The following is a 19145-nucleotide window of genomic DNA, read 5'->3' on the forward strand; positions in this document are numbered from 1 at the left end:
TTTAGAAACCTAATAGCATATTATCCAAGAATAAATTCCATTCTTGTTATATAATCATTTGTTAGCCCATGTAATTTTTTTCCTGAATTGTTTTTCTAAACATCTTTGAATGGTCATGATGTTTTTCTCTTCCCATTATTCCTATGATATAGACTAATCAGAATATCTGCTATCTTTCCTTACTACAGATTATGAAAAGAACAGTTAACCCCAACCCAAACTTCTTTGGTCATTGTTTGGATTGACAGTTGTTTAATTAATAGTGAATGAAAGTTTTGTGTGTTGTACATAACCATTTAAGAACCTTCTGGTTTATGGTTTTAAAATCCTAACAAAACCTACCTGTTCACTGATAGAAAAGTTGTCAAATAATGGCACATCCAGAAAATGAAATAACATAAAATCATGAAAGAGAATGGGGCTGTATCTATTTATCCTCTGGGACAGACTCCATGATGTACTGGAATGTTTGAAGAAAAAGAACCAAGTTCATAAACAGCGTCACATTGGAAGGATTTGTTTGCTTTGTTTTGTTATCCAGTCAGGAAATATTCTTAGGAATACAGACCTGTAGAACAGTTCACACAAGACAGAGATTTCTCTGCAGCCAGAACTACCTAGCAGGTGTGTCCCCAAAATAACCCTTTGTGCTATTTAATTTTTTGCCATACCTAAAACAGATGAAAATTTCAATCAAAAACATTAAATATCTGTGGCTAAAATCTGAATGGAAATCGACTGTTATTTAACATAAGCTAAGAAGAGATCACACTGTGCCAAAAGATATAGAAACTCATTATATTAGCATTGAGCTGTTGCCAATGAACCCCTCCTTACGGGGAGCCTTCTTCAGGGGGTGCATCCCAAGTGGAACTTAAGAAACAAGGAGATGAAGCCAGGCAGGCGCACTGGCTTAATTAGAGCTGCCCAGGGAGGCCCCTCCAGAGACAGGCAGGCTGGGGAGAAGATGACCTTTCAAAACAAGGCCACATAAACAGGGGCCCAGAGTCTCCATTCTCCTGATAGGCTCCAGGTCAGCTCAGGCACCCCTGGGACTTTTTACAGTCCCTCTTTAATGAGCCCTGAAGCCTCCCTCACCCTTCTCTTACCCTCTTCTAATTCACATTTTAAGGAGCTTCTTGACTGCACCTGTAGTCTGGATTTTGCCATTCAGGATCTCCTTAGACGTTATTCCCCTGTTAGGAAACTGAAGATCTTATAAGACCTGGAGGCTCTTCTGCTCTGTTCCACCTAACACTGGCATGTGATCTTCTTAACTGTGTTCTTTGTTTGCTCCCCAACCTCATGGCAACTCTGTTTCCTAGCCAGCCCCCCCACCCAATGTGAGCACCCTGCAGATATCAGGGGACCTCTTCTCCTTTCTGGGCATGTTTACTCCCCAAACCTGAAATTCTGGCGATAAGCTGTTGACTCCCCAGTGCAAGCATTCAACCTACTGTGTTCCCCTGGATTCCAGACCTGCACGGAGCTTCCCAGCTGACAGGTCAACAAGATGTTTCAGGAAAGGCATCTGCTACCTGGAGCTGAACTCTTGAACTCACTGTGATGGAGTTTGGAACCCCTGGGAAAAGACCATAGACTCGATCCAATTCTAATTAAAAGATTTATTTATTATCTGATAGCAGGATGAACAATTTCTTAGCCAAATTTGAGATTGCCATTCAGAAGGGGAAGGACTTTTAAAGGGGGGGGGGCACAAAGACCTATGCAGGCAAGCAAAAGCTGCCCTGTTCTGCCAAGTTAAGTAGTTAAGACAACTCAAAACAGTCATTGGGTATCTGGGTAAGGAAGTCACAGAAGCAACAACAGTAGTTAGTAATATCATAACAAGTAGATAGTCACGGCTGTACGTTTTTTGGGTGGGGGTCACTGAGTCAGGATTACTGGGAACTTATCTTCCATAGACTGAAGTCAGAGACGAGGGCTGGTGGGTACCAAGATGGATGCTAGCATCCCAGGCTCACTCCCCACCTTGACCTTCTCTTGTTCACAAATGGTATTCACAGCCACCCAAGAACATAAGGTAGAAGTCTGGGAGCCAGTTTAAAAAAATTTAATTATTTTATGTGTATATGTGTATATGCATTTGGAGGTCAGGGGACACCTTGTGGGAGTTCCAGCTCCCTTCCACTGTATGGGTTCTGTGATCTGGTGGTCTCAGGTCATCAGGCTTGGCAGCAAACACCCTTGCCTGCGAAGCTGGCTTGCTGGCCCCTGGAAGTCCTTCTTGACCTTTACTCTGAGTTCATCAAGCTCTGCTTCCGACCTCCCACACTACTCTTTCTCCCACGCTGAGCTTTCCTCGCTCTTGCTTTTGTTTTTGATTCAAGATTTTACTTTCTTGCCTAGATTATCCTGGAACTTCAGACTAGCCTCAAACTCATGGTGATCCTCTTGGCGCAGTCTCTTGAGTCCTGGACTCATGAGCCAGCATTTATGGCGTCATGCCTGTCCCTATTCTCCTGCATGGTAGGGACTATGAGCAGAGAAAACTGCCTTATGATGGGATTCTTCTCAACAACTTCCCATTGGCTGCCAAGAACATTCAAACTCTCTTTAAGGCTGTGGTTCTCAAGCTTTGGGGGATCGAACGACCTTTTCACGGGAGTCCCCTATCAGATATCCTGCATATCAGATATTTACATTATAATTCATAGCAGTAGCAAAATTACACTTATGAAGTAGTAACAAAATAATGTTATGATTGGGGTCATCGCCACATGAGGAACTGTACTGAAGGCTCGCAGCATTAGGAAGGCTGAGAACCACTGCTCTAAGGCAGCTCAAAGCCTCCTCTTACTACAGTTCAGGTACACCGGCCAGGGCTGACTGTCTCAAGGACATAGATGTGGCCTTTGCACATGCTGCTCCCTCAGCCTGGAATGTTCCCCATGCCAACTTTCCTCAGTCTTCATAGGCTGGATCTCATCATTCTTTGCCTCTCTGTCACCTGACAGAGAGGTCACCTGTTTCCCATCCCTCTGTAATTCTGGTGTGCACTGACCGCTTTGCATCCTTTCTGTGCACTATCGTAATTTGTAACAGTTGCAGCGTTTACCCTTGAATTTCATCGTGGAGGAAAGGAATTCTCCAAGGCAGTATAGGCTCTGTCTGTCCTGCTCACCAGTTTCGCCTTAGAAACTGGCCCATGGGGAGCATTCAGCTGACAAGGAGAACTAACTGCTCAGGGGTTAGGAACGGATGTGTGTTCGCAGCCAATATTCTAGCTCTGTCATGATCTTCTCTATAAAAATGAAAGTGATACAATTGTTATTCTCTTAATTAGCAATCATAGCTTAGAGCATGTCTTAGGGTTTCTATTGCTGTGAAGGGACACCATGACCACAGCAGCTCTTATAAAGAAAACATTTAATTGGGGTGACTCTCTTATTGTTTCAGAGGTTCTGTCTGCTATCATCAGGATGGAGAGTATAGGGATGTGGAGGTAGACGTGGTGCTGAAGCTGAGAGTCCTACATCTTGACCAGAAGGCAGCTGGAAGTCGACTGGCTGTCACACTGAGGGAAGTTTGAGCAAAGCCCACCCCCACAGTGACACACTTCCTCCAACAAGGCCACACCTCCTAATAGTGCCACTCCCTTTTGGGGGCCATTTTCTTTCAAATCACCACAGAAGGGGAAGCATTCATGAGTAGAAATTTTTACTTATATGCCAGTTAATCCCTGGGCAATATTCATTAGCAACCAAATATCTTCCATGTACCAGCTTCTGCAGATATACTAATGAGCAAGACCACAGGCCACTAGACAAAGGAATGGCTGGCTGCTCCTGGGTTTAGCCCACCGGGGACTGTGATTTGGCGTAGATAGAAATATTTCATGTAAACGGAATAGAGTTTACCAAGTCACTAGTGGCTTTTTTCACTTGATGGGAGCTGAATTCATTTCAGGTAGGCAGCCTAGTTATCCCTAGGAGAAGGCTGCCCCTCTTAGCCTATTCATAAATACAACAGCCCCTACACTCTGCTCTGCTGTGTGTTCTGAATGCTGTAAGTAACAGTGAAGGGCGTTTGCTGTTACTGTTGTTTATTCACCACAAGTTCTAGGTAAAGGAATAACTCTCACAGATGCCAGGAACTCTAAAGTGACAAAACGCTCTCCACTTTGCCTGCTGATATGGGTTGGTTTGTCAAAGGCAAATGTCTTCACAGGACACTGACTCCCTGTGTCAAACCTCTGTACTGTCAAAGCTAACCATGGCCAAGAATCCAAGGATGTCACAAGGCTGCCCAAAATGTGGGGCAGGTACATTTCAGAAGGTTCTCTGAGGTAATGGATAGGCCCAAGTGTTTGGGCCATTTTGGAATTCGGGCTCTGAACGAATTTCATTGCTTACATCCTTGGGGCACTTTCTCTTCCACAAGATATAAGTATCTGTGGTGTGCCAACACCTCAGACCTCTCAATACAGCTATACGTTACATAGGGACAGATGATCAGTTAATAGACATTAAAATAACGGCACATTGTAAGCTGGCTTCTCAGCTGGACCATATGAGATGGAAAGGGACAAAGGTCACCAGAAGCTTCCATCAGCAGTAAGCAGGGTTTCCTGCTCACACTTCTTTGACATGTCTTACAACTTCTAACATGGGGTCTCCCTCCTGTCTAAACGCCCTTCATGTAGAAACTGTCCAAATTCCCTTATGTGGGGAAACCCATAACCCAAGTAGGAAAAAAAAAGGCTCTGATTTTTCTTCTCTCGGCCTCAGTGTATACAAGCTGACTCATTCAGGCCCCAAATGTGTTTGTGTGTGTGTGCATATGTGTGTGTTTGTGTCTGTATATCTGTGTATTTGTGTGTCTGTTTGCCTGTGCGTCTGTGTCTACATTCCCAGCATTCTTTGCCTTTAATGAAATTATCCATTGATCTAAAAGTCAGAAATGCAAATCCAGAGAAAACTGGAAGCATGCCAGGGCCCACAATACGAACTTAATTACCTAAGGAAAACTACAAGAAAGACTTTTGTTTTCCATCGAAATCTCCTCCCCGGGCTGTTAGCTATGTCGTACAAGGGCCCAATCGATATATTAGCGCTTGAGAACCAAAGTCCCTTGGAATAAATTAATCTGTCAGGGAAAGCAATAAACAAAGAACAAATTAACATGTTTTAAGACGTTGCTTAAATTTTCATAAATATAGACCTTGAGATGGAATGATGAGTTCCCAGGGGCCAGAGCTAATATTTGGTTGTAATTAAGAACCGCTCTTTCATGTTCCTTCTGATGTAGGTGGGAAATGAGCCCCGTGCTTGCCGAGTTCTGGCTTGTGCCTCCTCACAAATGCCACTGTTTGCTTCATTAGGAAGATGGATGCCTCACAAGCGAGCCTGGCACACTTAGCCTGTTTCACCGCTGCGGATATTAAATTATTGAAATGCACACACACACACGCACACACGCGCACGCACGCACACGCACACACACGCATGCACACACATGCACACACACACACACACGCACACACACAGCTCAAGCAGAAGTTCTTTCAGGAACCTGCATCCCTTAACTTACTAGAGGTTTCAGTGGGTCCAATGACATACATAACACATCTTATACACCAGGCCAACCAAGAGGCTTAGGCACAACTGACAAGTAAGTCCCTGGTATGTCCCACACTGTGTACAGATGTGGAGTGACTTTGCTGATTGATGACTGGTAAGTTGCTCCTTTATACGGACTCATTTAAATACAAGAACCAGAAACCTACTCTAGCTCAGGCCAGAACTCAATTTGTAGGAGTTCCACTGATGTCTTTAAGCCCCTCTTTCTCTGTGTGGCTCCACACTGCTTATGCCGCATCTGGCCTGCTCAGTGCTGTCAGAGAGGCCACTGCCAGCCCTGAGCAGGTCACAGAGAGGCACTCAGGGTGCCTAAGGCCAGGAGCTGTCCTCACAGGGTCTGTCCTCACAGGAGCTGTCCCCACAGGGTCTGTGTCTCACAGCTCCTAGCACGCTCCAGCTCACTTGGGTTCTGTGCCCACTCTTCAGATAATCACTAAAGGCCAGAAAGGCACCCTGCTAGGCTGGGCTGGGCCTGGGCTGCATGTCCAGCTTGATTCGAGGGAGCAGAGAGAAGAAATTACCCGCATCTATCTAAATGCTGGGATTGTGTCCCTACTCCAACAGAAGAACAAAGATGTTCGACTGGCCACAATGACCAGTATCTACCCAGGGACTTTCGTTTCCAGTCTATTGTCATGCTTAATTCCTGAATGCAGCAATTCCCAGAAAAGATCAAAACATGAGAAAAGATCAAAACATGATCTCTGCTTATTTAAAAACTCTAAGGCTCTATGGGCAAAACTGACGCAGTAGAAGACCAAACAATTTCCTGTCAAGCTCTAGGCCTGACAAAACCTTTCTGTCAGTGGCAGATATGATCCAGCAGGGGCAGAGGTGGGGGTAAGCGCAGTCGGTAGGGTGCTAGCCTAATGTGTGAAGCTCCAGCTGGGCTCCATCCCTGGTCCTGCTATCTTAGCACTTTAGAAGTAGAAAGGAGGGAAATCTGAAGTTAAGGTCATCCTTGGTTACAAAGACAGTTCCAGGCCAGCCCATAATGCGAGAGACTTTGTCTCAGGGGTTGGGGTAGGGATTAAAAAATGGAAAAGATGGAGCAATGCTAACTGTGGCAGTGCCCTCAAATGACTCAGAACACCGACCACCCTGCTACATTCTATCATGACTGTAGTCACGATCAGTGGCTTATACTTGCTATTATTAGGAAAAAATAAACAGTGTATGAGGCTTCTTCCCAGTTGAGAACTTTTAAATGCTAATTTTGCTGAGTGGTTTCATAACTCCACACTCTGGGAACTGGACATAGAGTCCGAATCGTGCATTCTGATGTGAGATGTTTTTCTAGGTAATGAGTAATAGACACTGGAAAGGTGGCGTCTGTATTTCTCGGTATATGGAGATAAAGATGGAAATGTACTCTTCTAGGCTGTATTATCACAGTGAAGAGACTAGAGTCCCTGATCCAAGTAGTCTACAACTCCTGGAGGTGAGGGAGTGGCGGATATGAGGGACCAAGCATCAAGTAAACTAGCCTGTGGGGGCCGTTCCCATCCAAACTCCCACACCAGACTACTTTGAAAATACTATACTTATTTTCAAGGAAGAACTTGTGTTGAAGAAAGTGTAACTCTTAGTGTTTGCATCTTTGTGTGTGCGTGTGTGCGTGCGTGCGTGTGTGTGTGTGTGTGTGTGTGTGTGTGTGTCTTGCTTTCACAGCCTCCATCCTCCCAGATGGTGCCTGAGCCAAGCTTGTCACAGACCCTTAGCCTCCTGCTGCCTTTTAATGCTGGTCCTTGATTGCCAATGACCCCCGGCTGGACTGGCTCCTCAACCCATTTAACCCCTCTCTGCTGGGTCCCTGTCTCACGCAGGAAGAGAGGCTGGTGAGAGCTGGAAGAGAGAAGGTGCCAAGTGAGCCAGGGCCTTCCACCCTCTCAGAGCTGGTGGCCCGTTTCCCAGCATTCACGGATGGCCAAGATCACTCCGTCAGAGAGTTGCTGATAATACGATTTTCTCTATATTGCCAAATAAATGCTACCTACTTTCTGATCATTAATGTTTTTCTTGACTATGCCAAGACAATCAAGTCCTGAATGTTTCCTGCAGGGGTTAAGGGCTAAGGACCACTGAATGTGATCCCTGGAAAAAAGGTGCACTTGGCAACTTGAAATTAAATCCCACTAAGATGTTTAGTCTCAGTGTTAGTAGCCAAGACAGAGCGTGATTGTCAGAACACAGAGTCAGAGCAAAGAAGCTTCAGGAAGACAGTGACTAATTTCCCTGTCAAGGCCAAACTCACTTGTGTGACACACGGCACATGGATGCCAGTTTTCAGAGACGTTGATAACGCCAGTGAGAATTTCCTTTGGTGAAACTTGGCTTGGCTTTGGTGACATGGTAAGGAAAGGTGATGGTTCATTTGGTAAGGATCTCAGAGTCCAGAGGCAGACAGGGCTGGGGGAATCAGCCGTTTGGCATTCTTTCTGCATTGGGTTTTTGTTAGCCTCACACCAAACTATAAGAAAACAAAGTAAAGAAACTTAATGGTCCAGTGTCATCCTGAAGAAATGGAATGTGATTTTTGTTTTAGAGAGACTATTTTTTTTATTATTATCACATGACTTAATAATGTGGAACACCTGTGCCACTCAGCCCTTGTGGGGGTCAGAGAACAGCTTGCAGGTATTAGTTCTCTTCTTCCACCACTGGGCCCCAGAAACTGAACTTAGGTCACTGGGTTGCATGGAAAGTGTCTTTATCCTTTGAACCATTATGTCAATCCAAACTCTTAAATTCTTTCTGTTGTTGTTTTGTTTGTTAAGACAGGGTTTCTCCGTAGCCCTGTCTGTCCTAGAACTCAGTCTGTAGACCAGGTTGATCCACCTACCTCTGCCTCCCAAGTGCTGGGATTAAAGACATGCAGCACCAAGCTCCACTTAAATCCATTTATTATTGTTGTTGTTATTTTACGTGTGTGGATGTTTTGTCTATGCGCCATGTGTCTGGTGCCTGAAGAGACCAGAAAAAGGCACAATATTCCCTGAGACCGGCATTGCCGATGGTTGTAAGCTACCACGTAGGTGCTAGGGAAAAAACCCCAGTCCTCTGGCTGGTGACCTTAATCACTAAGCCCTCTCTCTAGTCCTTGAAACTCTAAATTCTTGATTGGAACAGGCAACTAAAGACTCATACCCTACTTTGTGTGATTCTTTGACTCCTTACAGGAAAATTAGACTGACTGTATTTTACAATATGCAAACAGAAACCCACCCAATACTCAGCACAAAACAGGAAAAGAATTCCAACAGTAACATTTTCTTGACTTTTGGATATTAAGGTTGAAATGGCAACAATGGTGAATCTTTCATCACGAAGAGGTCACAGTTTTCTTTCCCAGTATTCTTCATGTTCATCTTTGCTCCTCCCTCTGCTCAGTAACCAATCATGTGTAGGCATAACCTCCCCAAGCCTCTCCATTCATCCTAACGACAGCCCTCCCCGTGTATGAAATAGTTTAGAATTTATAGACACGTGCAGGTGTTTGCACAGCTGTGCCATATCAACCTGTTATTAGTCTCAGCTCGCAAAGCCTGAGTTGGTGAGATTCGGATGAGATCTGTTAGTCTGTCTGTAAGCAGATGATCAGGCAAGGGGCTCAGAGGGACCCGCCTCCTTGTGCAGCCTTGCTCTGTGGACAAACGCCCTGTGCTAAGAAGAATCGTGGTGTTCCTACTGGGGAGCTTTTCCATTTGACATCGGTCTTCTGCAAAGTGAAACCAGCTAAGAATCAAAGGTCCTTTTGTCTGCTACGCAAAGGGATCCTAAGAAGTGAAGTGGCGATTACTCTGCAGTTCAATTACTCCCTGTTGGAAGGGACTTTAAAGAAGGTTCTGGGTGATGGCGCCCCCTTTCCCTTTCTTCACACTGGCCCCTCAATGCTCGCATCCTGGGAAGGAGTGTGGCTTCCAAGGAGAGCTGGGGATGTCCAGGAGAGAAGGTATACCCTTTGACATTTTCACCCTCTCTTTCTCTTCTTGTTTTGCAGTAGTAAGGGTCCAACCTCGGACCTCAAAAATGCTAGGCAGATGCTCTCCCGTTCATACACACCCCCATCCCTTTTGTTAGCTGTTTGATTTGTTTGGAGATGGGGTCTAAGTTACCCAGACTGTGTTTGAACTCATTCTGTAGTACAGATAGACCTTCAATTTGGGATCCTCCTTCCTCAGCATACAGAGGAGCTGGACTACAGGCCTGTATCATTAGGTCTGGCAAGGAAGGCTTTTATTTTATTATTTTTTGTTTGTTTCTTTGTTACAAAAAGGGAGGGCCTAATGTAGATTTAAGCAGGAGAGAGAGAGAGAGAGAGAGAGAGAGAGAGAGAGAGAGAGAGAGAGAGAGGGGACAGAGGATGAGAGGGAGGGAGAAAGGAGGAAAGGAAAGGGAGAGTTAAGAAAAGGATATATTACATCTCCTAGAGTGGGTCCAGGTTTCTCAGGAGAGCCATGGGCCCCTTGTACAGAAAGAACGGGACAGCAGAGGGTGAGGACTTTACCCAGAACCCCACGGCAGGCAGCCAGGGTCGGAACTTGACCTCTGTATGTATAGTTGGCTGTCTCTATCTGCAAAGCCAGCAGCAGAAGAAGCCAGAGAAGGATGGGTACAGAGCCATAGACAAGGGCCCCAGCATCTCCCATCGTGGGAGGCCCCAAAGATCCGGTTATAACTGGTCTAGTCAAACCAGAACCATGGTATCTCTCAAGCACTTAGAATGCTGTTTCTTCCAAGAAATTCATTCACTCTTTCCTCCAGGACACCAACGCCCTGCTCGCAGAAATGACCCCTCCCCAGACTCCTGCCGGGTACCGCTGGTTTTAGTGTTTTCATGTGAACGGTTTAAACAGCTGAATTAGAACCGCGTGGTGGTGGCTCTAAACCATTTAAAAGTTAAAATCAGAAAGGTGTGAGTGGCATGAGGCAGACCCATTGATATCACACAAGAACGGCAGTGGTAAAGCGTAGCCAATCCGGTTGCTTTCTAGACACCTCTGACTGGTCCCGCCCTCTAGCAGCCGTGCGGGTTTTTCTCTGCATTCATTATTTTATTTTATTCTATTTTTTTTTTCCTTTAAGGACAGCTCCTGGGGTCAGAATGGCTTTGGGCCTTTGTTATTTATCTGTTACCTCAAACCTCAGAAGAGCACCATCATAGGTCTGGAAACCAGAAATACTATGTCCGTGGTCAGCGAACTGTTCTCTTGCGAAAAGAGAAATGATTTTGCCAGGGTCCTGGGAGATCAAGGAGTCCTTACGTATGCTCTGGAATTCGGTCATTTAATGCAGCTGCCTGTTCAGACAAATGCCTGGCAGTGCCTAGGACCCTAGGGGGACAATTCCTTTTTCCAGAATCCCTTTTGCTCAATTAAAACTTCTCTGAGCTCATGCCAGCTTTTCCCAATGGCAGCTAGCTAATCCGCAAAACCTGGTCTGTGCTAAGAGCCAAGGGTCAAATTTCTGGCTTTCCCAGCCCCTGCTGTAAACTAAGCCACCTGGAGGAAGAAGTGTTCTTAAGTAACCACAGTGCTGGAAACCCTAACCCCGACCATTTGAGTTAGGAGCTCCTAAGAAGGGGTGGAACACCTATATCGTTCCAAAGCCCTTCCATGGTTATGATGTGCAGCGAAGGTGTCGTTGACCCCACAGTTCCACCAGAATCAGGCAGCAGCTGTACTGAGCAGCATCTGTGAGCTCCATGCTTGTCATGAGTCCTCTCCTTCCAGATCTTTCCTCCCCTTGTCAGGCTGCCAGGATGGGTCTTGTCATCAAGACCAAGCCGTAGTACATGCTAGGGCTCTGTAGTCAGACATTCGTAGTTGGGTTTTTCCAACTCCTGTCCTGTTCCACTCCACCCAGTCTCACCCCAAGAACACACATGTACATAATGTTCTTGTTTCTCAAATGTGGGCCAGAGGTCCCTGGTGATCTCCAAGGTATGTGTGGATGGACAGAAAGTGACACTGAACTTACAACAGTTGCTCCTTTCCCAATTCTCGACGTGAAATCTTCGCATTACTTTAAGAAAGCTGGCTTAAAAAGAGAAACAAAAAAAAATCAATAACATTTCGAATAGAATGTCTTCAGTTATACTCACTTTGGTGTCACGGAGGAAAGCAACCAGGGCCTCAGTGGGACTGGGATGTTACACGAAGTCTGCTCATCCACGCCGGGTGGTCCGGAGGACACTGCCCTGACCATGACGGCGAGAAGACATTTTTCCAGTGGATCCCCAGTATGCTCTCTCCATATGTCAGGAATTCCTATGGGAACCGCAGCCACGCTGGGGCCCATAGCTGCGATGGGGATAATTGGGTGGGCATCAGGAGCGATACCTGTGTGAGATGGGTGTGGTGACACTAAAGACAGGAATCAAAGAGGAGTGAGAATGACCTGACTGCTGGCGAGGTGGCAAGCTGACTAGTTGACACAGATGTTCTGGGAGGGGAAATGGACGACAGCCTACATTGTTATTTGGTATGTGTGCGAAAGCTTTGAAGCTCAGTGGACAGAAGTCTAACTTGAATTAGCAGCCAAGCCACTAGAGAAGTCTTACCTCTACCAAGGCTGGGCGACCACAGCCTAAGCAGATTAAGCAGACTAAGCAGTCCGAGCCTCTCTCTCCTCCTATTTTATATTTTCTCTAGTGCTGGGATTAAATGTGTGAGCTACCACCACATGGATTTGTTTCAGCTTTGATCTTGTGTAGCCCAGGGTGGCCTTGAACTCATAGAGATCCATCTGCCTCTGTCTCCCAAATCCTGATTAAAGGTGTGTGCCACCACTGACTGACCTCTAGTGGCTTGGCTTTGCCCTTCTGATTTTTAAGCAAGTTTTATTTATTAAAACAAATAAAATGTCACTATATTCTTTAGTGGCTTGGCTGCTTTGCTTTTCTGGTTTTTAGGTTGAACCCCAATTTCTGTCTCTGGGTTTTTATTATTCATGCTACACTATGTAGCCCTGGCCATCCTGAAATTCACTATGTAGACCAGACTGGCCTTGAACTCATCCACATCCACCTGCCTTTGCTTTCCAGGTGCTAGGATTAAAGGCATACTCTTCCGTTCCCAGCACGATCTCGAGGCTTTAAGCCAAGAATTTTGTCTCCATTATGGTAGTGGACCTGGTGTGTTGGGAAGCTTAAATTGTCAACCTTGTGCAGTCTAGAATCACCTAAGAATAGAGTCTGCCTGAAGAATCATCTAGATCAGGTTCTCTTGTGGGCAAAGCAGGAGGAGAGAGAAAGACCCACCCTGACTGTGGCCTGCACCGCTTCATGGCTTGCACCCTGGACTGGATAAGAGTGTGGGGAGCCAGCTGAGCACACCATGCATGCGTCCCTTCTCTGCTCTTCACTGTGAATGTGGCTAGCCACTTCAGTCTCTCGCTCTGATCCCCCTGCTGTGACTGACTGTAACTGGAATCATGACCTAAAATAAACTCCCTATCCCCAAAGCTGCCTTTTGCCAGGTTTATTTTATTACAGCAATGGAAATCAAACTAGAACACCAGGATGGAGGAACCTCTGCCCAAATGCCTTGAATCCCTCCAACGTAAAAGCAAAGGGCCAAACTGAAGAGTTAGCTTACAGGGAACTTCAGGACTTCAATTTGAAAGTCTGAACTCCCAAGTTAGATGTCTCTCTTCCTCCTCCCTGTGAAGGCTCTGAGCATCCCTGAAACAGCTTCCCCTTTGGAGTACATCAGGGATTTCCTACCTCCTTGGGAAGATTATTTCACTGATAGCCCTGGCGAGGGTCTACATATTGTTACCAACTTTCCACTGTGTGGTTCTTACTGGATAGGAAAGGCTCCGTGGCCAGGGGCCATCTTCCTTAGTCCTGGCTGCACACTAAAGGACTCTAAAGAGGTTTTACATTCTCATATTAATGTCCAAGCCTCCATTCTGGCATTGGTGTTTTAAAAACTGGACAGCTGGTGTAGTTTGCAGGAACTAGCCTCAGTGAGACTGGAAACCCTGAGTTCACAGTTGCAAAAATATACCTTTTAACTAACCGTGTGACCTCTCAATTTCTTTATACCATGTTTATATCTTTAGGTTCATTTATTCTTCCTCAAATAAGATGAAGTAAGGAAAATAATTAAGATATTTGAGTTAAAACAAGATTTATTACACAAAAAGTGAAGTGGTAGGAGAAGCAAACTTGCTGGAAGGATTGACAAGAACTGTGCAGTGATCTGCCTGATTGAAGCTGAGTTACTGTCACCTCCAAATGCCTGAGAACATCAGTCAAAGAGTGATGTACCCCCCCCCACACACACACACACTTCTACATGGAGTTGACAGGGCTTTGCACAAGAATTGTATAACTCTGGTCCTATTTAAGCACCCCAGGGGTAGATCTCATAATCCCACAAGGGTTTTGCCATCTGTAGATCTAGAACAGTGAACGCGCTGTTTGCTTCAAGAGGATGTTTTCCTTGGCAAGTGATGTTGGGAATGCTTCATCCATAAAATAGCAATAAGATCAGAGCTCTCTGCTCAGAAACCCACCATGCCTGCTAGGGTTCATGGGGGGGGAACAGGACCAGTGACCCCCCAGGTATCCACTCCTTTTGTCCCAGGACTTCTGTTTCTTAGCCTGCCTATCCCTCAGAGACCAAGAACCCAGCCTGTTCCCCAGACTGAGAAAGATTGGGTGCATGCCCCCATGCCGCCCTCCCTCGTGGTTGATCTTCTCTGTCCACTTACCACTTGCTGTGGGACAATGATCTTTTATCTTGTCGCTTGTATTATTTTAATGAAAGGCTGATTGGCCAGTAGCCAGGCAGGAAGTAGAGGTGGGGCAATGAGAACAGGAGAATTCTAGGAAGAGGAAAGCTCAGTCTGCAGTTGTCACCCAGATACAGCTCAGTTGTAGAACATGGGTTATAACCTGTGCCTAGTTGAGGGGGGCAGGGCATGTGTGTAGAGACCACAGAACGGCCTTGGTGTTAATTTCTTAGGATCTGTCCACACATCCACCTCTTTCTTTCTTTTCTTTTTTTTCCCTTTGAGACAAGATCTCTCATTGGCCTGGAGTTCACCAATTACAATTGCCAGCAAGCCTCAGGGATCTCCTTTATCAGTCCATTGTATCTAACAAAATACCTTGCATATAGGGAAAATGTTTTCTAAGACACTCAAAAACACAGCAAACAAAAGTAAAAGTAATCAAATGAGTTTACACCAAGATAAAAAGCTTTTATTAAACAAAGGAAATAATCAATAGGATAAAGAGACAGAACCTATAGAATGGAAGAAAATATTTTCAAACTGCATATTTAGCAAGGGGTTAATATCTAAAGTATAAGGAGCTCAAAAGCTGACTAGCAAAAATAAAAAGATCTTTTTAAATTACCTCACACACACAAAATAAAGAAATAAGTTTAAAATATAAAGATTTTTAAAATTATGTCTATGTACGCATATAACTATGTGCACATGGAGGTCAGTATGAAATCCCATAGAGACAGCGATATAGGTGGTTGCGAGCCCGCTAGAAAAATCAGCATGTACTCTTAACCATAGGAGGATTATCAGGAGAGAGAATGGGCAGAGACAGAAAGCAGGGGGTGGGGGTGCTGGTCCCTGGAGACAAGAGTGGCAGAAGAGAGAGAGGGAAGGAAGAGAACGAGATGGGAGGTGGGCAGGCCACCTTTTCAAAGGGAACGGAGAATGAGAATAGGAGGTGCCCTTAGTAGCTCCAGCTGAGGACGCATCCTGTCAGGACCCTAAGGGCAGGCCAGCCCAGGTGCCTGAATACTACACCAGTTAGATGTCTCACCAGGTAAAGATTTGGTTAGAATTTCTATTGTTGAGGTAAACACCAGAACCAAAAGCAACCTGAGGAGCAAAGGCCTTATTTCAGCTCACAGCTCACAGCTCACATCCTCGCTTCATCAATAACAGAAATCTGGGCAGGCGGGAACTCAAGCGGGCAGGCACTTGCGGCCGGGAGCAGATACAGAAGACACGGAGGAGTCATGCTTACTGGCTCACTTCTCATGGCTTGCCCAGACTGCTTTTCTTTTTGTCTTTTAATATTTATTTATTTATGTAAGTATTTGTTTATTTTTGGTGTTGGTTTTTCGAGACAGGGTTTCTCTGCATAACCCTGGATGTCCTAGAACTTGCTTTGTAGACCATGCTGGCTTCTAACTCAGAGATCGGCCTGCCTCTGCCTCCTCCCCGACTCCCACCAAGTTCTGGAACTGAAGGGGTGTGCCACCACACCCAGCAAGCCTTCTTTCTTATAGCACCTAGGACTGCCAGCCCGAGAATGACTCTGCTCACACTGGGCTGTGTCCTCCCACGTCAATCATTAATCAAGAACAGGCACCCCAGGCTTGCTTACAGGCAAATCGTTTTCTCTAACGACTCCAGCTTGTGTCAAGTTGACATACAACTGACCAGCACAGACACCTACCACCAAGTCTGACGACTCCAGACTGACCCCCAGAACCTACATGGTGGGAAAGAGAACCGTTCTTCTCTGACCTTCACATGCATGCCAAATCACAAGCATATGTGTGCATATAAACAAACAAATATATGTAAAAAAAATCATAGTGAACCTAAATGGGTATTTACAAAAAGAATCTACAGACAAGAACTGGAGATAGAGCTCAGGGATTAAGAGCACTTGTTCTTCAGAGGACTTGGGTTCAGTTCCTAGCACCCACGTGGCAGCTCACAGCCACCTGTAACTCCAGTTACAGAAATCTAATGCCCTCTCCTGGCCTCAGTTGGCACATGGCATACATATAATGCACAGACATGAGGCAAAACACCCCTATGGATAAAATAATAATTAAAAACTTTAAAATTAAATTAAATTAAAAATTGGTGTTTTGAGACATGGCTTCTCAGTGTCACAGCTCTGGCTGTCCTGAAACTCACTTTGTAGACCAGGCTGACATCAAACTACAAAGATCTGTATGCTTCTGCCTCCTGAGTACTGGGATTAAAGGCGTGTGCCACCACCTACAGTCAATAATTACAATTTTTAAATATAAAAAATACTGCATGATGTAGCAATTCTTCTACAGGGTATAAGCCCAAAGAAAATGAAGTCAGTGTGTCAAAGAGGTAACCCGTGTTCCCACATTCCTGAAAACACTATTCGCACCCACCAAGAACTGCAAACAAGGCGTGTCCACCAGCTGATGCCTAGAGAGAGTGTGGCTCATGTACCCAGCAGGACACCACTCAGCTCTAGCAAGAGTGAAGCTCTGCAGTGTATAACAGAATGGATGGAACCAAGGATGACTGTGTGAAGGAAAGCAAGACAAGGACCACACCTACCATCTGTTTGCAGGCTAAGCAGGGATTTATCTCACAGAAGGAGAAAGCTGACCACCAAAGGGCGGGAGACAGAAGGAGGGAGGGAGGAGAGTTGATTGGCGGATACAGGTGAAACAGGAATATGAAAGTCTGGTGTAGGCTGGCTACATGTCAAGGCAATCTGCTGTGCACTTCATTGTCAGAAGAAAGGAGTTTGACTGTCTCCCCTCATAAGGAAATGTCAAACATTTGAGAAGGTAGATATACTTGGCCTGACTTAAATATTACCTGGCATATGCAGAGAACCATTGTATGGCAACCCAAGTATGTGTATATTTTAATGTTTTATGTATCAGTCAGCTCTTAGATTTTAGAACACAGCATACAAAATAAAAAAGAAAATGTTTATAATTTCTACTCAAAGTGGAAATCTCTATTGAGGTTAAAATATGGTTTGAAACACAAACCTCCAATCCTTTTTTAAATATTTGTTTATTTTTATTTTACTTTGTGTGTATGGTTGTTGTGTCTACAGGTATCTGTCTGTATGCCTTATGCATGTGTGGTCACTGGAGGCCAGATGAGGGTGTCAGATCCTCTGGAACTAGAGTTACAGATGGTTGTGTGCCGCCATGTGGGTGCTGGGAAATGAGCCTGGGTCTTTTGCAAGAGCAACCAGTGCTCTTAATCATTGACCCCTCTCTCCATCACCCCCAACTCTTGTCTGTGAATAATTAGCTTATCATTTAGCACGCTGTCCATGAAATGCCTTCTTTGCTATCCTGTAACATTCAAGGACAATACCCTTTGGCAGGTGTGTGTGTGCGTGTGCGTGCGCGCATGTGTGTATGCGTTGTGCATGTGTACATGTGCATGTGCGTGTGTGTGTATGCGTTGTGCATGCATGTATGTGTGCGTGTGTGTGTGTGTGTGTGTGTGTGTGTTTGTGTATACAAGAGCTCGAAGTCAGAGTATCCAATTGCCCTGGAGCTGGAGTTACAGGTGGTTGTGAGCTCTTTGACATAGATGGTGGGAACTGAACTCAGTTTCTTGAAGAGTAGCACACACTCTTGTTTATTTTTTTATGTACCTTGGTGTTTTGCCCGCATGTATGTCTGTGTGAGGGTGCTGGATCCCCTGGAACTGGAGTTCCAGACAGTTGTGAGCTGCCATGTGGGTGCTGGGAATTAAATCTGGGTCCTCTGGAAGAGCAGCCAGTGCTCCTCATCACTGTGCCATCTCTCCACCCCGAACTTCTGAACTTTGACTCAGAGAGCCAACCAAAGGGACAGCAGAATCTACAAAAACTCATTTGCTTAGAAGGGAAATGAATCATGACTTTGTCTGCAGTGTGGTTTCCTAATCCACAGTGCTCTCTAGGTCTAGGGTTTGAAATTAAGGCAGACCAGAAGAGGCTGCCCCATGAAATCGAGCAGTCCTCCCTCTCCTCCTCCTTTCTGTCACCTCCAGAGGCCACAAGGATCAGAGGCAGGGTTCAAAGCACTTCACTAAACACTAGCTCAAGCCGTGTTCCCCTAAAATGCATCCCACTGAAAGATTTGCTCTCCCCTGGAGTATGTGCGCTCCAGATGTCTTTGAACTCTCACTAGAGGGTGTGGGGCAAGCGATGCCAGATTGCTTTGTTGTCTCTAATGGACTTATCCTGCTCCAGGTACTTTCCTGGGCAAAAGCTGACCACCAATCAGCTTGTACCTCAGCAGTGTGGACAAACCAATTTGTTTTCTGTCACTCTGGCCTGACGGTTCAAGTTGGAAATAGTCAGCAAAGTTACAGATGCCAGCACTCTGGCATTATGATTATGCCAGATTAATGATACTCTGTGTGTGTGTGTGTGTGTGTGTGTGTGTGTGTGTGTGTGTGTGTGTGTACGTGTGATGACATAGCTCCTAGAAGTAGCAACGCTTCGTTAAAATCAGACAGGGCTTCTACCAAGTACATTTACATGAAGAGCGGTTCCCCAGTTCGGTCTCCTTACGCCCAGCAAGGCTTGCGATGAGGTTTCCTTGTCTGCAGGTTCGGAAGATGGTCTCTCCCAGAAGCAGCGTGCACCTCGCAGACGGTGTCAGCAGCCCAAAATGCTGAGTAGCCCCGAGGACACCATGTACTATAACCAGTTAAATGTGAGTTCAAAGTGGCCGTAAAGCCGTTTTACCGGCTTTGTTTCCAGTTAATAATTCCGTTATTAATACCTGTTCCAGCCCCCCCAGCCCCACCCCCACGCTCTTC

The 19145-nt window shown here is 45.5% G+C and overlaps 1 protein-coding gene across 1 annotated transcript in view; it reads left to right on the forward strand.

Annotated features, from left to right (window-relative positions):
• Window positions 1-19145, forward strand: part of Myo3b (myosin IIIB) — a 273440-nt gene that overhangs the window by 253976 nt on the left and 319 nt on the right. Inside the window, exon 31 of the mRNA XM_005346535.2 lies at window positions 18933-19039. Within this exon, the coding sequence (XP_005346592.1) occupies window positions 18933-19039 (107 nt within the window). The remainder of the gene's footprint in view (window positions 1-18932; window positions 19040-19145) is intronic.

This window comes from Microtus ochrogaster, chromosome 4 (assembly GCF_000317375.1).
Source record: "Microtus ochrogaster isolate Prairie Vole_2 chromosome 4, MicOch1.0, whole genome shotgun sequence".
In the NCBI taxonomy this organism is placed as follows: domain Eukaryota; kingdom Metazoa; phylum Chordata; class Mammalia; order Rodentia; family Cricetidae; genus Microtus; species Microtus ochrogaster.